The sequence below is a fragment of the Lactuca saligna genome, chromosome 8, assembly GCF_052625555.1.
Source record: "Lactuca saligna cultivar CGN05327 chromosome 8, ASM5262555v1, whole genome shotgun sequence".
NCBI lineage: Eukaryota > Viridiplantae > Streptophyta > Magnoliopsida > Asterales > Asteraceae > Lactuca > Lactuca saligna.
In genome coordinates, this window is record NC_136424.1 from 31,849,347 (window position 1) to 31,876,338 (window position 26,992).

At 33.6% G+C, this 26,992-nt stretch overlaps 1 protein-coding gene, 1 long non-coding RNA gene and 1 other non-coding gene across 3 annotated transcripts; all 3 read right to left on the reverse strand.

The window, feature by feature from the left end:
• Positions 1 to 1,720: 1,720 nt before the first annotated feature.
• On the reverse strand, positions 1,721 to 5,553 carry LOC145009282 (protein PSK SIMULATOR 2-like). The gene is made up of 11 exons (XM_078967987.1): positions 4,848 to 5,553; positions 4,057 to 4,370; positions 3,846 to 3,938; positions 3,673 to 3,763; positions 3,505 to 3,598; positions 3,206 to 3,373; positions 3,002 to 3,111; positions 2,764 to 2,880; positions 2,561 to 2,637; positions 2,424 to 2,468; positions 1,721 to 2,330 (listed from the first exon to the last, which is right to left on the reverse strand). The coding sequence occupies exons 1-11, from the start codon at positions 5,145 to 5,147 to the stop codon at positions 1,853 to 1,855; spliced, it is 1,887 nt and encodes a 628-aa protein (XP_078824113.1). The 5' UTR covers positions 5,148 to 5,553; the 3' UTR covers positions 1,721 to 1,852.
• An 8,371-nt stretch (positions 5,554 to 13,924) lies between these two features.
• On the reverse strand, positions 13,925 to 15,733 carry LOC145012636 (uncharacterized). The gene is made up of 2 exons (XR_013664608.1): positions 15,594 to 15,733; positions 13,925 to 14,815 (listed from the first exon to the last, which is right to left on the reverse strand). It is a non-coding gene; the product is annotated as an uncharacterized LOC145012636 (long non-coding RNA).
• LOC145013672 (small nucleolar RNA Z161/Z228) lies at positions 15,441 to 15,546 on the reverse strand. The gene has a single exon (XR_013665219.1). It is a non-coding gene; the product is annotated as a small nucleolar RNA Z161/Z228 (small nucleolar RNA).
• Positions 15,734 to 26,992: the final 11,259 nt, after the last annotated feature.

Below are 26,992 nucleotides of genomic sequence, written 5' to 3' on the forward strand. Positions count from 1 at the left end.
CGCCACCAATTTCTATTGGCTGTGTCTCTGGTATGATTTCTTCCTCGTCAAACGCACATATCGCTCTTCCTTCGTCTTCAATAATCATGTTATGCAATATAATACACGTATACATGATTTCTTGAAGTTTTTCCTCGCCCAAATAAGCTGCTGGTTTTTTCAGTATGAACCACCGTTTCTTCAGAGCTCCAAAAGCATGCTCAACATCCTTCCTAGCTCTTTCTTGAGCTCTCTTGAATTTCTTTCGTCTAGAACCATGTGGAGCTGAAAACGACTTAACAAACACAGCATACTCAGGATAGATTCCATCGACCAGATAATAACCATACTTATATGGCGTTCCATGCACTTGAAAAGAAGAATCTGGTGCGAATCCATCGTATATGTTGTTAAATATTGGTGAACGGTTAAGAACGTTGATGTCGTTAATCGAACCAGGAGAACCAAAAAAAGCATGCCAAATCCACATATCTTGTGATGCAACTGCTTCAAGTACCACCGTTGGGTGACCATGATCACCTCGTGTAAATTGCCCATGATATGCTGTAGGGCAATTTTCCCATGCCCAATGGAGACAATCTAAGCTTCCTAGCATTCCAGGAAACCCATGCACACTAGCATGATGAGCTTGCAATTGCAAGATGTCATTACGTGTAGGCTTACGTAAATATTTTGGACCATAAAACTGAATGACAGTTTTGCAGAAAAAATGGAGATTGTCTCGTGCTGTCCTAGCAGACATCCTAAAACTTTCGTCTAACGCATCAGGCGGAATGCCATATGCTAACTGACGAAGTGCGGCCGTGCATTTTTGTAACGGAGTGAAACCGGGTGTACCTCTAGCATCGTAGCGTTGTTGGAAAAAACTGCACTCCCTCGTTACATCTTCAACTATACGTTCGAATAAACCTTTGAGCATTCTGAAGCGCCTACGAAAATAATACTCTTGGTAAGTGGCATTCTCTGCAAAATAGTCTTGCACCAAATGTTAGTTGGCTTCTTCACGATTTCTGTAAATGTATCTTCGTGTTCTCTGTTGAGAACTTGCAGCTGCGTTGTTACATACAACGTTGTATGTTTGTTCCGCCATTTGAACACACGCAATAGCGGTATCAAAAATAGTCTGAAATTTTTCAGAAGATGACATTTTTTGGAGAGTGGTGATTTTAAAAAAAAAAAAAAAAAATTTGAGAGAGAGAAGATTGTGTTGTGAAAAAAATTAAGTTTGATATGTGTATATATATAGGAAGGAAAATAAAAAATAAATAAAAAAAAATAATAAAAAAAAAAAAAAAAAAAAAGACGAAATTAGCGTTCAGCGGTCAAAAATTTGACCCACCAATCAAAATTCGCGGTCTTCAAAAGCCGCACTGCGGTCTCAATGGCAGGAAACCGCACCCTGGGACGGTGTTCCCTACTGATGTGGCACCAAGGTGCGGTCCCAAACCGCACCATACCCTCTAGTCTAATGAACTTAATTTTCTAACGTCTTTCATACACATTCCATTTCCTAACATCAACAATATTTTGAATGTTTTAAGGTTTAATCCTTAGGGTCTTAGACCTCCTACGTGGATTTATCAATGTTTACTGTATAATAATATTTTTCCAACGATCTCACCGTTACAAATTGAATCTTTTGGTGACAAAAAAAAATCAACCCACAACATAATCTCATATAATTTTTAGTACACCCACCTCATATATGTATTACGATATATGATTATATTATATGATATATACACATATAATTAAGATGCGAAGCATGTGTTGTATCAACAGCTCAAAAAGTTGTACCCAATCCATCCATCTAACCTTGAAATGTATATATATATATATATGTACCAAGAGCTTAAAAACTTGTACCCAATCCATCTAAAACATCCAACATATCGGCATTCGCGTATCCTAATTCCCTCCTAGGCGAGCTCCCCATGCTTCGACTCGATCTAGATGCAAAACCCTTCAATCTCTTCTTCTTCGACATCACGAATTCCTGACTTTTGCTGATTCCGGGAACCAACATCCTCCGCTTCATCACCTCCTCCAGAAGATTCTGATCTTCCAATGAGATCTGAACGCGTTGAACCTTTCCATTGCTTTTCAATCGAGATGGATCTACGACAACGCCATTGTTACTCGGTGGAGGTGGAGATCGAGCAGGAACGTATTTTGGAACCTTGTCTCTGAATCTCACAAGGCTTATCAAACGATGAAGCCAGATGATTAATTCAAGTATGTATCGATCCATCTTCTGTTTATCAGCGTGATACAGTGTTTGAAGCCGGATAACATTGTTGCTCCCTGTTGTCTTCTTCCCAAACTCGTTGCTGTTGAAAAAAACAAAACAAATCCAATTAGGTCAACTACGAAACAGAAAGAAATCAAAATTCGATATGCATAAGAATTGATTAGCTTATTACCATGTGTTTGCCCATTCTCCCACCCATCCAAAACCTTGATGCGCTCTATAAACACAAAATTGAACAATTTCAAAGTATTAGGAACACAAATCGAATTATTTGAAGCATTGGTGTTATACATCTTCTTAAATACATACTTGGTGGTATCTGTAGCTACTGGAACCAGCCATTGGAGTGTTTTTTCCATTTCTGCCTTGATTTGAGGCATTGTCATCTGAAATATATATAACACACTTTCTCTGTAAGAATCTCGCTAATTGAAACTTTTCGCACTCAAAATATATACAATCTATTTTTAATTTTCATGTATAATAACAAGTTAATCTTATATTTCATTTACCCCTTCTTTGGAGTCAAGTGCTTGTAAACGAGATCTTAAAGCTGTCTTGACATTTGTTGGTAAACCGTTGTATAAATTGTCCCTAATATTAGGAGGCAATGAAATAGGGCGAGATGCCTGTAATAATAATAATAATAATAATAATAATAATAATAATTAATCACAATAATGTTAATTTAAAGATTAAACTAAAATAAATCATGATTTCAAAAAGTGAAAAAAATGGAGATTAGCTTACAATGTTGTCCATTTGAGTGATTAAGTTGGCGTAGTGTAAAGAAAGTCCCGCAACACCTAATGTTTCGGGCTTTTTATGGGCCTCTTTGTCATTCATTGTTGAACTTGGAGCTAAAAGTAATAAATAGCATTTTGTTTAATCAAGGATTTTATGAGCTAAGTTTTGAATGTTGTGTAAAATATATTTAATACAAGATTTTGATACCATTTTCATCAAAAGCCTCCACAATTGCTTGATGGATGTAGGTGACAACATCTACAAGCTTCTCCACAATCTCTTCCAAACTTTTAGACCAAAGAGATTTCTTTTTCAAGCTTCTCACGAGTTTTCTTTGATGTTTTACATCACTATGTAAGATTGAGAGACTCTCTCCTACAATGTAAAGAAATAAAATAATCAACACCAAATAAAAATAATAACTCAAAGGCAAAAAAAGACAACTAGAGACTTGCTTAATAACAAAAAGTGTCATTTTTTATCTATAATAATTATACGTGTCTAACCTTTTCGAGGAAGATTCAAGGCTTCAACTTCCTCAAGCTTACGTCTGTAATCTTGTTCAAATCTTCCTAAAGCATGATACTCATGATATAATTCCTACAACAAATAAAATAAGATATTAAAGCTTTGAACTTTTGTAATGTATATTGAATAAATATAACGCAAATTACCGAAGTATATTGAGCAAGATTGGTCAATTCTTGCATAGTAATTTCTGCCTCCTCTCTTAGCTGTTGATTTGTTAACAGATCTGTATCCAATCTGATTCATCAACAGTCAAAAAGTCAAAATCCAATTCCAATTTCATTAAAAAAAATGTCAAAACAAACAATCGGAAATTTACCTCGAAAAAAACCGACCCAAATTATGCCATTGTGGATCTTTACACATATCCCCAAACCTCACAACCTCTCTAGAAAACACATCAAGTTCCTCCCTACAAAAAAACAAAACGCCATATCATAATTTATGAGAACATATATAAAAAAAAAAAAAAAAAAAATTGGTTTAAATGGGAAAATAAAGGAAGAAGAAGATGAAGATGAAAATATTACCTCTTGTCAGAAGCTGCAATACGTAACAACTCCTTTGAATCTGTGGAAACTAAAAGCTGAACGCCTTCTGAATGCAAAATCTCTTTTTTAAGAGTCTTGATGTTTTCTTGAGAAAGTGATTGCATTAAATTGGAGCCTTTAACAATGGTGTTAGCTACTTCAAATGCAAGGATTGATACTTTATTTCCTCTTGAAGCCATATTTGATACAAATCCACTATTAGCATTTAAATTTATCATACTACTTCCTAATGTATCCAACACTTCAAGACCTACACTACCAGCTTTTCCAAGAAATGTGCTCACATGAGGTGCCTATCAAAATACAACATCAAGAACACCACTTTAGTACAATTATTGTTTTTTTTGTAAAGAAATGCCTTAAAATGGTAATTTTATCATATGAATTATTAGTTAAATCTTTAACTTTTAAACAAATAATCGACATTAGAAGTTTATAATGCAGCTTTGAGTCCAAATTTCTAAAACACAATGTCACCATGGAAGAAAAGTTAGAATATATACAAGATTATAGAGAAGTTGTATGAATATGTTATTCGATGTATACAAGATTGTGGAGAAATTGTATATGGTTTTGTTTCAAATCTAGAAACCAAATTTTTTCATTCATCTTCAATTCTAGATTTCCCTTTTCATTTTTCAACTTCAATTGCGGAAATCAACATTCAACAGTCATCCTAAAGTTCCAATTTCAGATGATCTTATGTGTGTGTGTGTGTGTGAGAGAGAGAGAGAGAGAGAGAGAGAGAGAGAGAGATTGAACATACAGACCTTGATAGCCCCAACCCTAGCTGGAGTAGATGGTTTCAATTCTCTTGAAATGGAGAACATCAGTTCACTAGAATCATAAGAAGTTATCCTCCTATGATGAACATCATCATCATCATCATCATTATCATGATGCGAATAAGAAGAATATAAACCTGAATCATCAAAATCATTCTTCTTCGTCTGCCGACTAAAACTCGTCGCCGATTTCAACTTCCCTGAAAACCCCAAAATCCCCTTATCATCGCCATACTCCGCCGCTACGCTCCGCTTCAACGTTCCACCAGTACAGACCCCTCCCATTTCACACAATTCCGATTACTCTACTGCGTTGTTTTACCTGAAAAATCCGCTTGATTGTTCAACATCGCAGTGTAACCAACCACATCCGAAATTCAAAGAAATCGACTACGAAGATGAACGAGATGCGAGCTATGTATCACCACAAAAAGGGGAAGAAGAAGAACAACACAGATAAAGAGTTGAGAATATGATATGATTATAAGAACACGGTAATTGATGGGGTTTTTTATTTTGCCAATTGGGGAATTTGGTTGAATTGAAAATTGGAGATTTGGATTTTGATTGACGAAAATGATTCTAAAAGACAAAAGAGCAATAAGAACACAAGATTAAAGGGTTTGACTCTTCTTTAGTTTACTCTCTCTCTAGAATTTTTCTTCTCAATTTCTCTTTCTAGTTTCTAGATATCTTCCGGGGGGTATGCAGTTGTGAATTTAATTATGAAAGTCGTCTACCCTTTTTTGAGTTTTGACTAGCATTTATTAACCTATATACTATAATACTAACATTTTGATTTTCGTTAGATTTTATTTTGGAAACAACTTTTATTTCTATTTGGTTTTTTACACAAGTAGCCTTTGCTTAAATAATTTATTAGGGATTTTATTTTACTGTTACATCCTAAGTATCTATGGTATGGATATTTTTTTTTAATAAATGAATGTTTTTTTACAACTTATGACACACTCATTCATTTTATCACATATCAATTTGTAGTTATTTTAAATAAAATTTTATTTCATATGTAATTTTGTGGTTTTCCTATTTTATTAAATTTTATATGGTATTCAAATTTAATAATAAATATATATCAATTTCATTAATGGATTTTCTTTATAATTTAAAATTTTAAAAATAAAATCTCATTAATTTGTTTTGATTATTTTATCTAAATAATTTGTTTAAATTTAAAAGAGAAAAAAAAACACTATAATTTTAGTAATTCAATATTTTTCTTATAAATTCAAATTTCTTAAATGTTTATACATATTTAATTGTTTTAAATATACCCATATAATACATGGGACTCACACCTAGTATCATATACACAATAGTCTGCAAATCAAGTATATAGAGGTATTATATAATCGAAAAACTAATTGATTAACAAATAGTTTTTACTATTAAGAAAACCTAGTACTATTATTGTTAAATTTCAAACCTGAATAGATGATTTATCTTAAATTCTAAACATAAAAACCAACTGATTATTTTGTTTGCTATCGATCAAAACAAATAAATTTTTTCTGTAACAGTTTTTATCTTACTTTTTGTTAATCTAAGTATCATGAAAAAGAATCAAAATCAAACAAAAAAGGTTAGCTGTTTGTAAAACCTGACAGTTTGGTTTTAGTATTTGAAAAACTTAAATTTTCAAGTTTCGATTCGCTTTTTTTATTATAAAAACTGAATCAAACAAAAAAACTGAAAAGAAAAATATATCATTTTATTTTATGTATAAAATTATAATTTAATGAAATTATGAAATTTTTAGAGTACCACTTTGTCCAATACAATCTCACTGTCCTTTATTCCTTCCAAATGACAAGTTGCTGCAATTATAAGGGCTCGCTGCTATACCTCGACGCAATGAGTACTTATCTAAGTTTGACATATAAAGTCCTTGATCCCAAAAATTTATCTAAGTTTGACATATAAAGCCCTTATCCCAAAAAAAAAAATTAAAGAACAAATTACTAAAATCGTCCTTATTGTTTGGTCAAAATTATATACTTGTTTTTTAGTTTTTTTCTTACATTCGGTCCGTCCTTAGGTTACAGCTTTGTTACGTCTTTCATCCTTATCACATATAAAAAGACTATACTGTCTTTTTCTTTTTCATTTTCATTTATTTATTCTATTATTTATTTATATTTATATTCTTAATTAATTAAATGGATCTCACCTACTTTATCTCATCCCTAGCCATTCCTCATCCTTCATCTTCTCATATGCATGATTAGCTACCATCACCAATGTTGCCTCCATGGCCGACCCCGACTCCTCCACCGCCGGCACCACGTCTGCTTCCCTATACAAGCTCTTTATAAGGAACAGTTACGTCAACGCCCTTGACCCGTCCGTCAGATCCATTCTCGAAAACATTCTCAAAAGATTTTCAACCCTAATTGATGATTGATGAAAGTTTTCTAGGTGGTTTTCCGGTGGTGTCGGTGGTAGTTTTCTGGGTGATTTTCTATGCTCGTCGGCAATCTAACAAAGGATTCAGACGAAGGGAAGTTATAGTAGGTCTTTTTTGAAATCGAAGATGAGTTCCTCTCCCTACCTCTCTTCCATGTCTCGTCTTCTACCATAAGTTCAAACGCTCCAACAACACAGAGATGATTCCTCTCCGCAACTCTCTTATCTCTCTTCTTCTAACCTTAAACTCAAAAACTACAACTCAACCTTCCCCGTTCCCTATCCAGGAACTAAAGAGGGGTCAATAGATTCATACGAAGGGAAGTTATTTATTGGGGGGTTAACATGGGAGACCACCGAGGAAACCTTCTTCGATTACTTCAACAAGTACGGCAATGTTAATGCATTACTTTTGTTCTCGATTTTGTTCTTAAAGATAAGAATACAATTGAGGGTCAAATTGTAAGAAATTGTTCTTCGTCTTTTGTATGTGGTTATGTGGGTTGAGGGTTTACATTTATTAAAATTGTTCTTCAATATTTGTATGTGCTGGAAACGATTGTAACGATGGTGTAGTAGTAATTGCAGTTGGAATTTGGAGCTTTGGTTTACAGTACCATCAGTAGACAGATCAATTTTGGATTTTGATTTTGGAGGTTCATATTTTAGGTTAGATATTGAATCCAATTTCAGGTTTTTATTTTGAGTTTTGGTTTTCAGTTTCAGATTCAAATTTTAGATTTAGTTTTGAGTTTCATATTAGGATTTGAGGTGTTTATTTATAGATTCCGACAATAGCACCAATAGATTAACCGAAGAAGACGAAGGTTAGAGGGAATGACATGTTGTGGGCGGGGGGAAGTGGCCCTTGATATTTTTAATAACATTTCTTTATTTTGTGTGGGAACGAAATTAATTAATTGATAATATAAATCTTTTTTTCAAAAATTAACATATTAAAAAATAATAAACAGGGATAGGATAGTCTTTTTATATCCAATAAGGACCAAGACCGTAATAAAATGAAACTATAGAGATTGTCTGAATACAAAGTAAAAATTAGAGACCAAGCATGTAAATTTGACCAAACCATAAGAACACTTCAATAATTTGTTCAAAATTATAAACTGAAAATTAGAAAAACATGTGCTCATTCCTTTAACACAATATACTCTCAAACATTCTACAATGCAAAACGTTTTTCAAAAATATTCTTAACATCTAATATTTTTATCCTTGTTTATTTAGATTATTCTATAATTAAATCTATTTCATCTAATATGTCGTTTCTAATAAAACATTATTATTTATGGCTTAAACCACTAAAAGATACATAAAATGTTCAACTGACACCCTATATATTATGGTAATTGTAACGAAACCCGGCATTGGAGGATGCATCTTGCCAAGTTAGTGGTAAAATATATCACAAATTCATAATATCATTTTCGCGAATTACATAATGTGATTATTTTTAAGTAATATTCTAGTATTATCTTTGTTTTTTCTTGTGATTAGCACTTTTTTAGCCTTTGAAAGTGACTTGTAAGAGTTTATTACGATGCATGGTAAATATGTTAAACTTGATAAGAATGACAAGTCGGATGTGTTACACAAAAGTTGCTATATCTACATGAACTTGGTTGTAAAAGTCAAAATATAGGTTCGACATTAGGTTTTGAATATGCACATCATTTTTGACCTTCCACGTGATAATTAACTAATTTCTACTTTCAACTTTTTACTACTACTTAACTTATGTTGGTTGGGTGTTACATTTGCAAGTTAATATCAAACTCTACTTATAGAAAACGAACATAAGGTGATGAAAATAAATAATATTATTCAATTTTTTAAATGAATAATAAATTTTATAAACAAACTTTGACTTTTGCTATGTAGCAATTTCTTGAATAAAAGTAGCCCAGGCATGAAACGAAACCAATACATCAAAAAACATTGGTAGTCAAATTTGTCGATGCATTTGAATCAGTAAAAAGTGGGGCCCATGAAACATTGCACTCTTTAATGTGAAATCGTGACTTGGTCTGTATACCAATTCCTTCTCCTACGTTAAGATAATTATAAATACAAAAATTATAAAGATAAAATTGAATAATTAAATTAGATGAAATTGACTATATTGGTTTTAATGTTATTTTAAAACTGGTTTCCGGCACATTAAAATTGAAAGAAAATAATCGTTGGTTAGACACATGAAACATACAGGTTTCTTATTTTTTTGTTTATTTAGACATGAAATGGAATGATATCGTTTTATATTCTTTAAAATTAATCCAGATATGTACTTTTAAAAAGATACTATTTTTTTTAATATGGTTGAACACCTATTTGTTATGCAATAAATTCATACAATTACGTCTACTTATCCTTCCTAATAAAAGAAAATAATTTTATCATTTGTTAATCTCTAATCAATTTCGATACTTTTCAATTTATGATATTTTTTAAATAAAAAATATCAACATGTCAATTTATGAGTTTTTTCAATTTTTAAATTTAAAAAGTCACATAATACTTTTATTTATATACGTAGAGTAATAAAAGTAATAAATATGATAGTAAATTATAATTAATATGTTTATTTATTTTCAAATTTTTATTTTAAAAAAATATTTATTATTTAAATTTTAATATTTAACCAACTCGATGTATATAATATACAGATATAACAGCTAATAGTATCAACACATGCAAACATTTTAAATGGTTGAATTGTGATTGTTTTTGTATTATCTAAGTTATTTTGTGTTTGGTAAAAGTATGAAAAATTGTTGCATAAAGCCATAAACTGTTAAAAGTAGGTATTAGTGTATACATTATTAAATGTGACTACTATAATATTAATCAATTTAACAATGTTTGATAAATTTAATACAAGAGGAGTTAAGAGACAAACGAAGAAGTGAAATAGGTAAAAATGTTAGCTACTTAATACATTATGCATGTTTTTTTGTTTTTTTTTTTTGGAATTAACTCATTGAAACAAACAAAAATAAATACAAAAAGAAGAAGAGTCTTTCCGTTTTGATTAAGTCAAAAGAAACATCAAACAAAAATAAAGACAAACGCAAAAATACATTACATAGTAAAACAAGGAGATTCCGTATGAAAAAATGTCTATCAAACATATGTTAATAAATATTTAATCATAAATAGCAATATTAATTATTGTAAACTATAAATCATATTTTTTAAAGCGTAAAAAATACTTTGTTTTGATATGATACCAACTCGAGAGGATGGAAAATTTATGGTTTTATATATAACATTTAGTCACTATTTTTCTTTTTATACACATTTTAATAATACTCTTTTGTTCAACAAATATTATTTTAACCGTTTCTGATGTCATATAGTTTTTGATCTAGATGTTTAGGCTAATATAACTTGTACACATTTACTTGTTTAATTTATTTATTTTACACATCATATCAATAATCATGCAAATAAATATGACAACCAAAAACCTTTTATTAAGCATAAGCAAACCTTAGTGCATTGCGTAGTGCATACCATGACTCTTGATCTTGGTGTAAAGCTTTTGTCCGATTTAGTTTGTGAAACATAATTTATTTAAATATCTACATGAATGCGTTTGAAACGAAACACCTTTTAACAAACTTGATGAAATATGATCAATCAGCTCCAATAATCCTCATGGTTTCGAAAAATTGAATTCAATACAAGTATTCACTCAATCAATGAATACCATATACATTAACCTTATAATTTTACAATATTAAAATTACAAAATTTTGATGTTTGCCAAAAAATAATATTTTTTTTAAAAAGCAAGGTGCTTTTTGTTATTTGTTTAAAAAAAAACTTTTTTGGATCATTTTTTGCTACGCAGAAGACGCACAACACTTCTCTTCCAGCTGTTTGTTTTTTAAAAGACTTCAAATTGCAAACACTTATCTCGCAGCTGTTTGTTTTTTGAATGAATTCAAACTGCAAGACCTCTATTAATATTTTGTGCGGCGTAACACTTCATTTTTTCCATATTTAAAATTTGTTTTTTTTACAATAAAATTGACAACTTCTTTTATACCATTTAGATTTTTTGGAGACTTTATATTTGTATTTTTTTTTACATATTCTTTTTAGGGATAATGACTTGAAAGGGTAACGAACTTTCGACTTTTATCACATTTAGTCACTAAACTTTTTTTCGTTATCTATTTGCCATTGAACTATTGAAACTGTTCATATTTTACCCTTATGACCGGCTGTTACCGGTCATAAGGGTAAAATGTGAACAGTTTCAATAGTTTAGTGACAAATTGATAATGAAAAAAAGTTTAGTGACTAAATGTGAACAAAATCGAAAGTTCATTTCCCTCTAAAAAGTTCAATGACTAAATGTGAACAAACTTCCTATTGAATTATGTTTTAGCAAAAATATTTATTTTTGTTTAATTGTAGCAACATTTGTTGATGAAGAAATCTATGAAATAAAAAAACAAAATGTAACATCCGGATTTCCAGGTATCATCATTTAATTATTTTTCTTTTGAGTTAAGAAGAGAGACTCGACGAGTTGACGCCTCAACTCGTCGAGTAAAGTCGCGACTGATGATTTGGATTAATGAATGGACTCGACGAGTTCGCGTTGTTGGCATAAACCCTAAATCTTTGGGCTCGAGTCATATTTAAAGGCATTTATGGCCTTCAATTGCGACTACCTTTCCCATAAGTGACAACCCTAGCGAGCTTGAGTGTGTAGAGTGAGAGGAAGAGCTATCTTGAGCTTTTTGGTGTGATAGATCTGGACCCTTCTAGGTTCAGAGAGCCGAGAATATGAAGCTTTAGTAGAGTAAACGTTGGGGTTCAAAGTTAGGAATCATTTATGGTATATATAGTTACTTTCATCTTACACATAGATATGAAGTATTTTATATAAATTACATGCTATGTGTGTATATTATTTGAATACTTGCTGTCTATACTGGATGAACGATTTTATACATGTTTTAAAAGATTTAAACGGTATATTTATTTTATATCTACAAATATGTTGCGGATGAAACACGGGTAGATGAAATAGTTGGTGTGTAATTAAATAAAATGATGAGAGATAGATGATGATAGAAAGGTGGTGATAATTAAGTAAATAAATGAGGATGAATATGTGATGTAGGATGAAAGGAGATACCATAACCTTTACCAGCAATGTGGCGATGTAGTTATCTACCAGAGTATAGATGGCAACCACGGACTATTCTAGACGACCCAGTTGAAACACCAGCAGATCCATAACCTGTCGATGATGAATTACGAGTTCATGCGATGTTGTAACTACGTATTCATGTGGTGATACTCTTAACCTCTTACTATGAATTACGATTTCAAACGATGTTGTAACTACATATTAATGGGATATCACAAATTTCGGATGCCAAACCAATGGTCATAATTCACATCAGTAAGAATGGTTAATTTTTTTGTAAAACCAAATTCAGATTGGAAATTTTGATTTTTTATTTTGAAAAATGTCAAACCATTGATTTTTATTTCGGTTTTGGTTTTTTGTTTTTTTTAAATATATTTTCAGGATTTTGTTTTGTTTTTTTTTATTTCATAGATTTCTTCATCAACAAATATTACTACAATTTAACAAAAATAAATAATTTGCTAAAACATAATATAAGAGAAGATTTGTTCACATTTAGTCATTGAACTTTTTAGAAGGAAACGAACTTTCGATTTTGTTCATATTTAGTCACTAAACTTTTTTTCGTTATCTGTTTGCCATTGAACTATTGAAACTGTTCACATTTTACCCTTATGACCAGCTGTTGTCAGTCATAAGAGTAAAATATGAACAGTTTCAATAGTTCAATAGCAAATAGATAACGAAAAAAAATTTAGTAACTAAATGAAACAAAAGTCGAAAGATTATTACCCTTTCATGTCATTATCCCTTTTTTTTAATATTCTTTCTATGTTTTAAGATTTAAAATATTAAATTTTATTTTTGATTTATAAAATTAATTTATTTATATTATAATTTTATTATAAAAAACATATATATTTCTTATTCAGGCTTCTTACTACAGGCCGTAATTATTTAGCCCAACTCTTTCGTTGCAGAGATATTTTATAGACTTCATGAATATTTACTTAATACTCACACATCATTACAATATACCATTACAACATGAATCACGTTACATATTACTTAAAATCTAATACAATAAGTATTAGATTTAACTTAAACATCGATTTGCATACTTTCTTGTTGCCTTGAGGTTAATCAATCTTGTGTTTTAACAAAAGCCTTTCAAGGGAGCTTGGAGGATTAAGAACAGTTCCTCAATTATTTCACCTCCAACACCAATTACAGTCGGGTTAAAAATGAAGCATATAACCAACGATCCAAAACCAATCAGATTTGATTAACTAATATGGGTCATATTCGGATCAAACAATTAAAATCCAAACACTGACTTTATGATTTTGAAAAAAATCAAGGTGAAAACTAACACCATTGATAAGTTTATCTATGTTACATTGCTCAATAGCAATTTGTTTATTAGAATACCGTATAGTGGTAATCTTATTTTTTTAACCACAATATCTGTTATAACTGCTATAAAAATCATTACAAATTTACACAAGCTAAACTTTATTGATCATTGCAAATATACCAAAAACTTTCATCAAAATCCTCGAAAGACCTACTGTTACAATCACAAAATCCGTTGCAGATTTTTTACATTCAGCTGCATCTGAGCATAAATCTTACTTTGAGTATCTTGTAGATACATCTAATCTATTTCCAAAAATAGCTCAATCAGTGCATTTAATTTATCCCATTTTGACCTCTGAACAAGATAAAAAACATCAAGTATGATGAATTGATGATCTTAATCATCCATATATCTTAAGAACATCCCATAATATGGCATATGAAATATAAGAAGAAAGTATTTTAAAAAATACATATTGAAAAAAAAAAAAAAAACTGTCAATTACTTTAAACCAAGAAATTTTCGTCAAATTTTGGTATCATCCTGCAAACATTAATAGCCAATGAACTTTATAAAATTTGACAACATAACATCTTGCACAACTTTTGAGCTCAACAAGCTTCGATAATATAGACTTTGTCAAGCCTTCGAATGTGCTTTATTTCTTATAAATACATTAGCCTAAGAAGAAAATTAATTAACGTCGTTCATCAGGCAAAACTTATAACAAGATGTCCAAAAATGTTTTAAAACAAAACCACAATCTATCACACGAATATAATGTAAAATGAAAAAAAAACAAGCCCTCAGATCTCATAGCTATTGATCATGCAAGGATTTAGAATTGGTATTAGCTATTCATCCAATGTCATTAACTTTACCACGATAAAAACATTTTTGTGTGATTTGTGTGCTTGTGAAGAAAAAAAATTTAAGATTCATGGCAAAGAACAACAATGTACGAAAAGATATACCAAAATACCTATTCAAGTATATGATTTTCCATCATTGGGCATTCTTTACATTATTCTACAAAAGCAAAACAAAAAACAAATGTTCTCAAGATTCTATCTCAAGTGTAGAGAAAGGTGAAAAGAAAGAAAGGAGAATGAAACATGGTTAATAAGCTATAGTGATTGTAAAAATATACATCCCCTATGATTTCCATAGTTTTTTTGAGTAAAAAAACTACGGGATTTATCACAGAAGGAAAAAGTTGATATTGGGGAAGCATTCATCCCAACAGGCAATTGAAGAAAACTCCAAGCCAATGAGTCAAATTTGCTACCCTTTTTTACTAAAGAAGTTTAGTCGATCATATGAACCTAAAATGAATATGATACAAAATTGGTCTATTGTTATAAAACAATCGAATTGAATATCTGAAGCCTATATTGCATTGGAAACAGATACGTCAAGGTAAACGAGAAATTTCAAAGCTTTGATATCATCAACACAAATAAAACAGGGTTTGTTGAGTATTAGAAGAAACATAAAGATATAACGGCGAGCATTCAGAATGAGTAGGAGGTTTGATATTCCATTCATGAATTAGTCGGAACACATAAAACAATCATCACTATGCTCGCAAAACTTCCAACAGCGTGTAACTTCTACGTACGAATAAGATGAAATTGAAGTAAAAGGGATTGTAAACCATCAGAACTATTGGATGACTACATCAATTAATCAAACCCTACGAAAAGGCGTGATTCTCAGACGACCGTCGTGAGATTAAATCCAAAATCTTCATTTGGGTTGACAGGTCTTAAACTTGGAAAGTAAAATGAGATTAGCCGTAACATACCTGATAACCGTGAACCCTGGAGTCGGCGTTTGGTGGATATGAGCTTCGTTTCAGTAATGCGGGTGGGTTTGGTTACAGGCGCGGCGTATAAATAACGATGAGATTGTTGAATGTTGATGTAGGTTAAAAACCCTAGGAAGTTGTGAGTTATGACTCCAAGGCCCAACTAATGAGCATTTTGGCCCGTTTATCATAAATTTTAACGATCATCTTTCAAAGAAACACTTACAATTTAGATTTGTTTGAACTTGTATCATTTCAAAATGTGATCTAATATGGTTTTATCCTCCAAAATAACAACACTTTAAAAAAAAAAAAAAAAAAAAACGTTCGATGGAACATGTGTTTTTATAAGGGGAAATAGCATTTTAGCCTTATAATGTTTTGGGAATTGGTGGAATGAGTCTCTAAACATTTTTTTTTGTTTTATAGGGAATAAAGTTGTTTTTGTAAGGTTGAATCGCTCATTTTAGAAGATGTGAATGGGTAAATCGGTGACATCTTTGTCACCCCACGCAATTTGTCTACATGTAATTGGTGATTGTGTTGTTAGAGCTTTTAATTAGACAAAAACGACAACCCTTTTACTTTATTCATTTTCTTCTTTCGAACTGAAAATCCTTACTCCGTTTTCTCTCTTCAAGCATAGCTATATACATCTTTATCGATTTGCACGTCCAAGGAATCTTTGCCAAGTATCTCATACGATACACCGATGGTATTAATCAGAGGCAGGTGAACATCACTTTCGCAGACATGGACAAGGATGGGTGCTATGTTGTAACGTCCCAAAATTCATAGTAAAATTTTCGTTTTTAAAACAATAAATTGTTCCAAAATCAATCAACGTGATTGCATCATGTAAACATCAAAGTAAAACCCATAAGTAGTTGAAGTGGAAATTATGGAGGGGGTGCAATGCAGTCACGTCGGACCTTTCCCTTTGGAACCAGAAGTATTTGAAACCATAAACATAAAATCGTAAGCACAAAGTTTAGTGAGTTCCTCAAAGTATCAAATACCAAACATACAACTGGCCCTAGCCCTATGTTATATTCCAACCCAAAATACAATCATAGGCCTAGCCTTAAGGTCTCTTTCAACCCATCACATACTCATGGGCCCAGTCCTATGGTTTATTTCAACCTAATCATACAATAATGGGCCTAGCCATGGGTTTATTTCAACTGAATCATACAAACATGCAAGAGTCATAAAGACAGCTAATGTCATACATACACAACTTAGTGGGCCGGTTTTGGCGCCTTCGACCCATAATTACAATAAGCAAACTCACCTAAATCACACAATCGACTAAAACCCAACTCAATGCCGTGCCAACCACAACTAACAAATATTAACGCCAGAATATGGGTGTTAAACACCTCCTAAGAATCCACACAAGGTATACCTTAAGTCTTCCTTCTAAAAATAGAAATTTGAACACAAGTCGATCCATACCAAAAGTCGTCAAAGTCAATGCCCAACATCGACTTTAGTTAACTGCCACATCGTGGCCTTTCTTGGCCATGTCGTGACCATTATACGACCATAAAGATAGGAAATTCCCAGTCGTCACGATGTGGCAACCTATGGGCATTCCAGTAACTTAATAGATTAAACCACTTTCTTTGATTCCAAGAGCTCCAAAGTTCAAATCTGGTCCATTATATGGTCTAAATGGATAAAGTTTCAAGTTTATAAATTAAGAAACCCAAAGAGAACAATATCTCCAACCCTATGTCTAGAATAAGCCAAATACCACCACGTACAAACTGTTAAGTCCATAATTTAGAAAAATATTAACCCAACCACTCCATAATGGTTTTCAAATATACTTATTATCATAAAGATGAAAGCTTATAGATATGCATGTCAATACATGTCTAGAATCCATTTTAGGTCATAATAAACTAAAAGTGCCCAAAAACCCAAGCAACGATAAGAACTTTAACCAAAGTCTAGATCTACAACATATGATGCTCTTGAGACTCAAGAGAGTCATAAAGTTGCCAACTTTATGAGCTCCCACCTTATGTAACACCTAAAATCTTTAGGAATAATTATTGGGAATAATATCCCCTTTTAAGGTTGGATACAACATGTTGGAAGAACCAGCACGACGTGTCTAGAGTTGAAGAAACGCGACTTTCATTAAGGCCAACACAATGTGTTTATGCCATAACACGGCGTGTTGGCGGCTGGTGGAGAAAACCCTGATTTTTAGGGTGTTGCACCTATATAAAGGCCTTAAGTCCTCATGGTTGGCCTCCTTACCAACCTCAATTGCCACTAAACCCCTAAAATATATATTTAAGTCTCTTGGTGGTGTTCTTGAGCTAGTATGTAACGCTTGGTGCAAGTATGAAATAAATATAATTATTTTCAAGTCTTGAATGGAACTCAACGAGTTGGGAGGATCCAACTCGTCATGTAGAGATTTTCCAAGCAACGTATTTTAATGACCTAACTCGACGAGTTAGGGTGTTCCAACTTGACGAGTTGGCGTAGGAAGAAAATACCCTAATTTCCGGGTGTTGCACCCTATATAAAGGACTTAACTTCTTTGGTTGGCCTTCTTACCAGCCTCCGTTGCCCAGAGAAAACCCTATAATCGTTTTCCTTCTTGCATATTGAGTAGTGTGAGCTTAAGAGTGTTTGTTGGTGGTTCTTGAAAAATAGTATTGAAGAGTGAAGCACCTAGCTTGGAGGAGTGACTCTAAATCCATAAACTCTTCATCAGAGGCTACATCTTTGAGGTATAAAGTCGTCACTTTGGCATGTAGCTTATTAGATATATTTTCTTGAAGTTTTAGCTTGAGAGTTGGGACCTTGGTTGAGTTGTCCAAAGAGAAGAGGTTTCCAGGGGGTTGATGGCGTAGATTTGACCTGTACATGACCCCTTAACGCTTAAAGTTGCAAACTTTAATGGCCTCCATGTCTTATTCATGCAATATGTCTGTTATGGAGCAAAAAAATGAACCTTAGAATGTGTTTCTAGCATGCACGGATGTAAAGTTGGAAACTTTATGTGATTTGCCCACCTTGGGACATCATATTTGTATTTTGGAACGTTGTAGTGGGAGTTTAGGGGGTTAATGGGTCAAGGCCCTATTTAAAGAAGTAGAGTTTGGGTTTTAAGCCTTGTGGTTGGTTCTTAAGGGTAAAGTTTGAAACTTTACCCTTCTAGACAACATTCTGGAAGGGATTTGAGGTTTGGAGTCCTTAGATACCAGAAAAATGGCTTAATACATTAAGTGGGTCGATAGATTGGAGAACTCGATGAGTCCGTAAGGGAACTCGACGAGTTGGTTTGGAGTTGTCACGATTTTGTTGGAAGGGGGGAAACTCGATGAGTTGTAGGGAAACTCGACAAGTTGGATCACGATATCGCAAGTCTGCCTTTACAGGGAACTTGACGAGTTGGGTAAACTCGGAGTGTTGACTTTGACTCTGACCAAGGTTGACTCGTACGGTTTAAGTATTGTGTTGAATCTAATAGTTGCTTATGTTTAGGGCTTGGGTGGAGTTGATACTTGGAGCCATGACATATTCAGTTATTATGAGTATTTAAGGTGAGTTTCCCTCACCATATCAATGGGTCTAAGGCACCAAGGCCGGCCCATATTATGTAGTTGTAATGGTTATTGTGGATGTGTTGTCTATGTGAAGACCGTATTGGGGTTCCCATTGCAGCTGGGCAAGACCATGTGGGGGTTCCCATGGCAGTTGGTTAAGGCCATGTGGGGGTTCCAATGACATTCAGAGTAAGACCAATGAGGGTTTCTGTGGCATCCTTATATGATTGTTGGTATACATGGTGTATGTGGACTTATATGATTGTATGTGTGGTATGTATAAGGAACTCACTAAGAATTAACTTACATTTGTTGGTTGTTTCATGTACTTCGGAATCTAAGGGCAAGGGCCCGTCATGATGGCGCACACACTCTCCAACGTTTTGTTATGGACACTCTGATCTTTTGAATGATTTAATCGATGTAATGGATTTTTGAAAAAATTTGGTATTTACAATTAAGGAACATGGATTATTATTTAAATGGAATTTTTTATTAAAAAATTTGGTTTGTTACAAAATGGTATCAGAGCCTTGGTTTGAGGGATTCAGACACACTCTCGGGTGTGTTAGAACTCAAATTGAGGGAACGGTAAAATTGTTTTTTTTTAAACCAAAAGTTAAAACTTTTTGAAACAGATTTCTTTATATGGGAAAAGGGAGTATGCAATGGTGTAATCAGCCGAGCTCAAGTAAATATTTCCCTAATATGTTAGCCATGCTAGAGTTATATCTGGAAATTGATAATTGGATAGAATTGCTATGTGTATGCTTTCAAAGTTGTATAAGTTTGGGGTTGCATAGCCCTAGAATGATGAAGTCTGCCTTATTACTATTCCTTTTCTGGATTGTGGTATAGGATGGAAGCTTATTTGAAGGTCTATATGATTTTATTTGTGTTTAACTTGCGTGCATAGGGCAAACTGCTATTGATTTGAGTCCTGATTGATGGAGATGAAGGAAAACTTAGGATAGCCTAGGATGCGAGTTATGCAGTATTATGTGGGTCATGCTTTTGTTTGAGGGTGAATTGGAGTTTTAGGTAGAGCCTTGGGGAATGTATAGGTAGGTGTGGAAGGTAGTATTGGGCTCATACTACTAAAAGCACATGACTATTACCTGAACCAATGTTGGATCTGGAAGCTCTAAGGAAATCAATGAGGTCGAGGGATTCCATTTTTCGAATATCCTTATCATTATGATTTGTGGTATTTTCAGTTGAGGATGGTGATGATCACTCGAGGTTGGGGATGGGGATCTGAGTCAGGCTCCGGTGCAGAGCCCATTGATGAGAGGTTGCTCGATCTTATCGCAACCAAGGTGACTCGTGGCATTCTTGACGCTACCCCAATGATTTTTGGGATCGTCAAGGAGGGTATTATGGATATCATAGAGGAGTGACCCAGGTCTTTTCAAGCCGAGATTGATGCATGCCAGATTGGGGCTCGAGCTCCCTCATTCTAGGAGTTTAAGGCGTGTGGAGCGCCTAAGTTATTTGGGGTCAGGGACCCATCACGAGTTGAAGATGGGTTGCAGACATGAAGAATTCCCATTGCACAAGCTTTTGCCCTGAAGCGGCAAAGGTGGGGTTTGCATCTTGTATGTTGAGAGACTGGGTCAGGGACTGGTGGCAGGAGGTTACCCGCGAGGTAAGGTCAGAAGGTGTAGATGAGATGACGTGGGCAGAGTTTGTAATAGGATCCACCGTCTGAGTTTGAAACCCATAGAACAAAGTACCAACTAATATTTCATTGTGATCCATACATTACGATTTCAGAAAATTGTTTTGGAGGTAAAATGACAACACTTTCAACTGGTATTTCCCAATGCATAAGGATTTTAATAGGATTCACCGTCTCAGTTTGAAAACCATGTCGATACACCGCATTAGTTAACTTTAAGTTTACCATTTGCTGGATTTCTTCAAATTCAAGCCTTTGTAGTGATGCTACAACATGATCACAAGGTACACCGTATTTTTGCCATTTTCCGCAAGTACAAATACCACGGTCTAACTGCATGGATTCAGTGGTTAAATACTTAGGCACTTTATATATGTCGCCAACAATATGCCTAACCCTACAACCATCAAAGTGGATAAATATTTTTTGAAGAACCTTAAGTGTATAAAGTATTAGAAGACCATGAAAATCCCATGTGAAATGAACTCCGAATGTAGCACGTTGAACATACACTCCTTGCATCGAGTCATGAACCATTTGAATGATTGTTGTTATTGGTAAATCATGCCTGTTTGTTCTTATCCAAATGACAACATCGGGAATGTCAATGAATTTAACATTGAAACATACTTTAGGGAAAAAACCGTACCCATTTTGCAATGGGAATTTTATCAAGCCAATCAAGATCATTAGCATTCACCTCATTTTGTAAGTTGTTCAAACATGCATAAAAATCAGACATATTATACACTTTACATGTATTCCAGAACAACTGCTCCACAACTGTATTGTTTCCGGTGGAAGCGCGTATTTTCTCAGCTATATCTTTACAACAATAGTCGTATTATGAATCAGTCAGGTAGACTCTCTGAACTGCAAAGTCTATGGAATCAAACATATGGCTTATGAAACCAACTTCCGTATTGTCACCTCAATATTCTTTCAGCCTACTCATGAACCATAACCATGACTCGTCACAGTTTATGGTTCCCAAAGCAAACAATATGAGAAGGGGTTCATGATTTCCATCTAAAGCAACCACAATGTACATAAATTTTATACACGTCTCAATTAGAGTTACGTGACCAACGAATAGGGATGAAAGTGGGTCCAAACCCGGACCCAGAAAACCCAAAACCGATTAATGAGATTTTGAAGAACCGAAAACCAGACCGGTATGTAGGAACCGGTTTCGGGTATGGTATCGGGTAAAGTGGGTCTAGAACCGGAAAACCCGGAAACATCAAAGTGGGTAGGTTGGAACCGTATAAAGTGGGTTTAGAACCGGAAAACCCAGAAAAACCGAATTTTTTTGGTAATTACTTACTGCTTAGTGGGTTGAACTTTGAAAATTTTCATATTTATATCCCGACTTTGTAGGACTGTAACTCATTGAATATGAAACAAAAATTAACAAAATTATAGTCTAAAATCATGTCCAAACTCTAAAATATACTCCGGAAAAAACCGCATCAAATCCGGATTTAAACGAATGAGATATGCATGTGTTAACATTTTCACATAATACAAAGTACAAAAACAAATAGCTAAAAAGTTGAAAATTTTCAGTTTTGATATCCTGACTTCGGAGGACTGTAAATCATTAAATATTAAACCAAAAATGACAAAATTATAGTCTAAACTCATGTACAAACCATAAAATACAAGTTGAAAAAAAAACTACATGTCAATTCGACTTCAAACGAATCAGATATGCATGTTTTAAAACTTTCACCGAATACAAAAAAACTAAAAAACTAAAAACTTCCAGATTTAATCTCTCGACTTCGGGGGACTGTAAGTCAATGAATATAAAACTTAAAATGGTAAATTGATAGTCTAAAATAATGTACAAACTCTAAACTATATGTTGGAAAAACCGCATGTCAATCGGAGTTGAAACGAATGAGATATGCATCTTTTAAACGTTTCATAAAAACCGGTTCCAACCCTAAAAGTGGTTCCGTTTTTTAGACCCGGTTTACCCGGACCCGATGGACCCAAACCAGGATTACCCAGAACCCGGATAAAGCCAATTTTTAAACTCGGAACCGGAACCGGTTTTACATATTCCGATTCTAACGGTTCCGGTCCCGGTCCGATTTCGGTTTCGGTCAGGTTTTCCGGTTCTAAATCTCATCCATACCAACGAATATGATTGATATCATAGACGTGAGAAACGTACGAATATGAAAGTAAAGATAAGAATATTAGCCATATTAGAACTTCAAATAACAAAAAAATACTATAAAGGATTACATATCATGCATCCCAATGCCACAAAACAAAACTGGAAACGATTGTACATATATTTCTTAATGCACGTGAAGGTGTTAGGATTGGTTCTTTGCAGATTATGAAAAAAATGGCAGGTTGGAGAAACTTTTTTTGAATACCTCATTGACTGAACTCATTTTCATGACTTTCGACTCCTTCTAAAAATGAAAATGATTGTCCAAATTAAAAGGAATTCGTATTCATTATTCTGCAGAATTGTTTAGGCAATCCGCGGAAGTGACTTGTCAGTCCACAAAAGTTACTGATTTGACAGTATGCGTAACTGATTTGACAGTCCAAATAACTGACTTGTTAGTCCGCGTAACTGATTTGACAGTCCGCATAACTAAGTTATCAGTTCGCGTAACTGACTTGGCAGTCCGCGTAACTGACTTGTCAATCCGCATAACTGAGTTTTCAGTCCGCGTAACCAACTTGTCAGTCTACATAACAAACTTGTCTGTCCTCGTAAATGAGTTATCATTCCGCATAACTGACTTGGAAATCTGTGTAACTTATCTTGTTATATGATAAAGCTTGTATCTATATAAAATCCACATCTTTTACACACAAAAGGGATCCTATAACAAAATGGCGTCCAATGTACCAACCTCATCGGATGCAGCAAATCCAACAAATGGTACATCTTCATGGAAGACAACAGAGGTGTTGGTCCTAACACAATGTTGGATTGTCGTTACGAGGGTCTACCACTAATGGCTCCCCCTAATTGCCTTGTTGGTGATGAATGGTCCCGCATAATAGCTTTGTTCAACCATGAATGGTCCAAAACTGCTGTACTCGTAGACATTAATATATGCACGACTTAGAAGCAAATACTCATTGTAATAGATACAAAGTAGATGAAGTGATATAGATTAGATGAAATGATACACATTTTTGAATTATTTTATAGTGAAACGACAGTCCGCAGAAGTGACTTGGCAGTTCATGAAACAAATATAACAACAAAAATAAATAAAACACATATTTGTATTAAACAAAATTACCAAAAACAGGCATTTCATATTAATATATACAAAGTTCCTAAAACCAAGTTATATAAAATCCCAAATAATATTTGTCATCTTATTTATGTAGAGAAATCTCACATCTCTACTTGGCTTATCAATCTCCACTGGTACCCCTGAACAATCATTTCCCTAAACATTCATATGAATACTCTACAATCCCATCTACCTTTAATATATTTCTGCTGTAGCGCGTCTATAGTATCAACAAACTCCACAATTGCATTGTCTTTGTGTCCATCGGGAAAATCATTCCAATACTCAATGACATCTAGCTCTGAGATAATATTAACCCCAAAACTTTTGAATTCTACACCAGTCAAGTACTTTGAGTAACAACTCATAGATCGTGTTGAATCATAAATGCGTACTTTTCAGGTATTTAAATGTAGCACTGTCAAAAACCAATATACACCAATAACGTTTATAGGGAATAGAACCCGCAACCAAACAAAATCAAGTGTGTGTGTGTGTGTGTGTGTGTGTATATATATATATATATATATATATATATATATATATAACTATTAAACTTAACTAACCATACCCACAGCCTTCCATTTAGGATAGCTTCCAACACCATTTGCTACATTCCTACAAAAATGATTTTCTGGGTTGCAAATTGAGTTCTTGAGGGTATATCGTCCACCTTACGTTTGCCGACCATCTTTCCATGAGCAAGCCACTCCATATCGCAATATACTGTATATTTTAAGATAAGAATGTTACAATTATTTATATAAATTAACGTCTAAAAAAGTAGTTAAAATTTAACGAATGTCACCGAAGAAATAACCACACAGAGTCAGTAACTGCAAGTAACCTCGACCAAAACTCCACATCCACTGGAAGTATATGCAACCTATGTGTAGTGTTGAGGTTGAAAGAGATCATATTCCATTCATTCAAAAAACCCAACGTACTAGCAACATGAAGACTTTCCAGCAAGAGATAATTTGAATATGAGTTTTGTACCACTGTGAACAGCGTCCGCTGATACCATGCAACACCCCTCTTTTGTTGCGGCCTAACAATATGAGTCACCGTTTTTTGTGATGTTCACCCACATTCGATTGCGGCTCAACGTGCGTAGGTGTACGCCTAACTTCCCCCTCCAAACCATGAGTAGATATATCATCATAGTCCAAATATGTACTATGGTAATATGTTTCTTCCTCTTCTTCATGTCCCATATTCTCATCCTCTCCAAACCGTGTATCTGGTTCATCTTTTTTTTTTTTTTTTTTTTTTTTTTTAATGTAATACACATTCTACTTTAGAAGTTAAGTATACCACGATGCCTAGTAGACGCTTCACTAATGCCTTTGTGCTCATCTTCATCTTCTTTACTGACCTTGTTGATGTGTCGCTGTACATATAAGTTCTTTCTACTTCAGTCTGTTGCGAGGAAGAAACATTTGTGGCAGATTCAGTCGAAGATGTTTCCGACTTGTACTTCTTTCTTCGACGAGGCGAGGCAACAATAGATGGACTATGTTGTCGTATGGGAGACCCTTCATGGGTAAGAGTCCAACTGACGTAGCGAATATAAAACGACAACATGAGCTCTATTGGGTTTTCCACGACATAAATAAGTTGGTTGTTAGGCTGCAAAAATCAGATTGTTAGTTTAACATGAAAAAATATTGGAATTTGTAATTATATATAACCCTTAATATAAAAAAGCATACCACATACATGTTGATTATTCGACAGCATTGAACCCAATATAATTGTGTTTTACTTCTCCACGACATCATACATGACAATTATGTCGGCGTGTGTATATAATATTGGGTTGCCTCTGGGAACGTTTCCAAAATCCATATCTACGAAAAAAAAGGTAAGTATCATGCTATTATAGTATAAAAATGAAAGTACAATGGTATTATATAGTACAAACTGAAGTACAATGTTATTATCGTAAAAAAAACGAAAATATGTTAATTATTTAAATGCATTAGAAACTAACCTTAAACGGAAGCATAAAACGACAACGATATACTTGTGTACTTTCTTGGATTCGGGATTGACCTGCTTGAATATTCTAAAATTTTCTATTTTCTCAAACGTTCCACGCATCAACCCGAAGTATAGGTCCAGAAATACGTACCCCATGCAAATATGCAATTTTCAGTTTATTTATTATAATTATTATTGTATTTATACATAATCTTTAAATGTAATATTTTTTCCAATCATCTATATTATCAACAAACTTGTATACTGCCGCGGGTGCTGTATAAGGTGAAAATCTCATGTACGGTTCTATGCCCGTTTTAACGTCCCGTTCGTGGAGACCTTTCAACATAAAAACAAGATGGATAAACATTACAACATTTTCATTCCGAAGTAAGAAATAATTCAGAGACATAATGTAGTCTTCTAAATTTTTCAGTCTCAAATGTGCATTAGTAATGTTTGGGAACAACCGAGCACGAAGATTTGAATTTGACGCACCTCTTTCGTCATAGAGTAAATCCACATAAGGACCAACTCTTAAACCACATATCAAAATATATTCAGTTTCACCCAAATTTAACTGCATCCCCTGTATCTCAAAAAGAAATCTCCATATTTCAAACACTTGTTGAGACCTTACTTGAAATGCCCAATTGGTGGTTTAGTCTAGGCTTTGCATTGTAATAGTGGTTACGTATTGATAGAGTATTTTGGGTAGGTTTGTTGTGTGTTTACATGTCTGTAATGAGTCTACGGCCGTAAACACCTTACGGCAATAAACTCTTTCCGGTCGTAGTTCCCTATATGCCCACCTGAACTTGTCTGGACCTGAAAATGCCCACCTGGTACAAGTCAGTGATAATGCTCCGG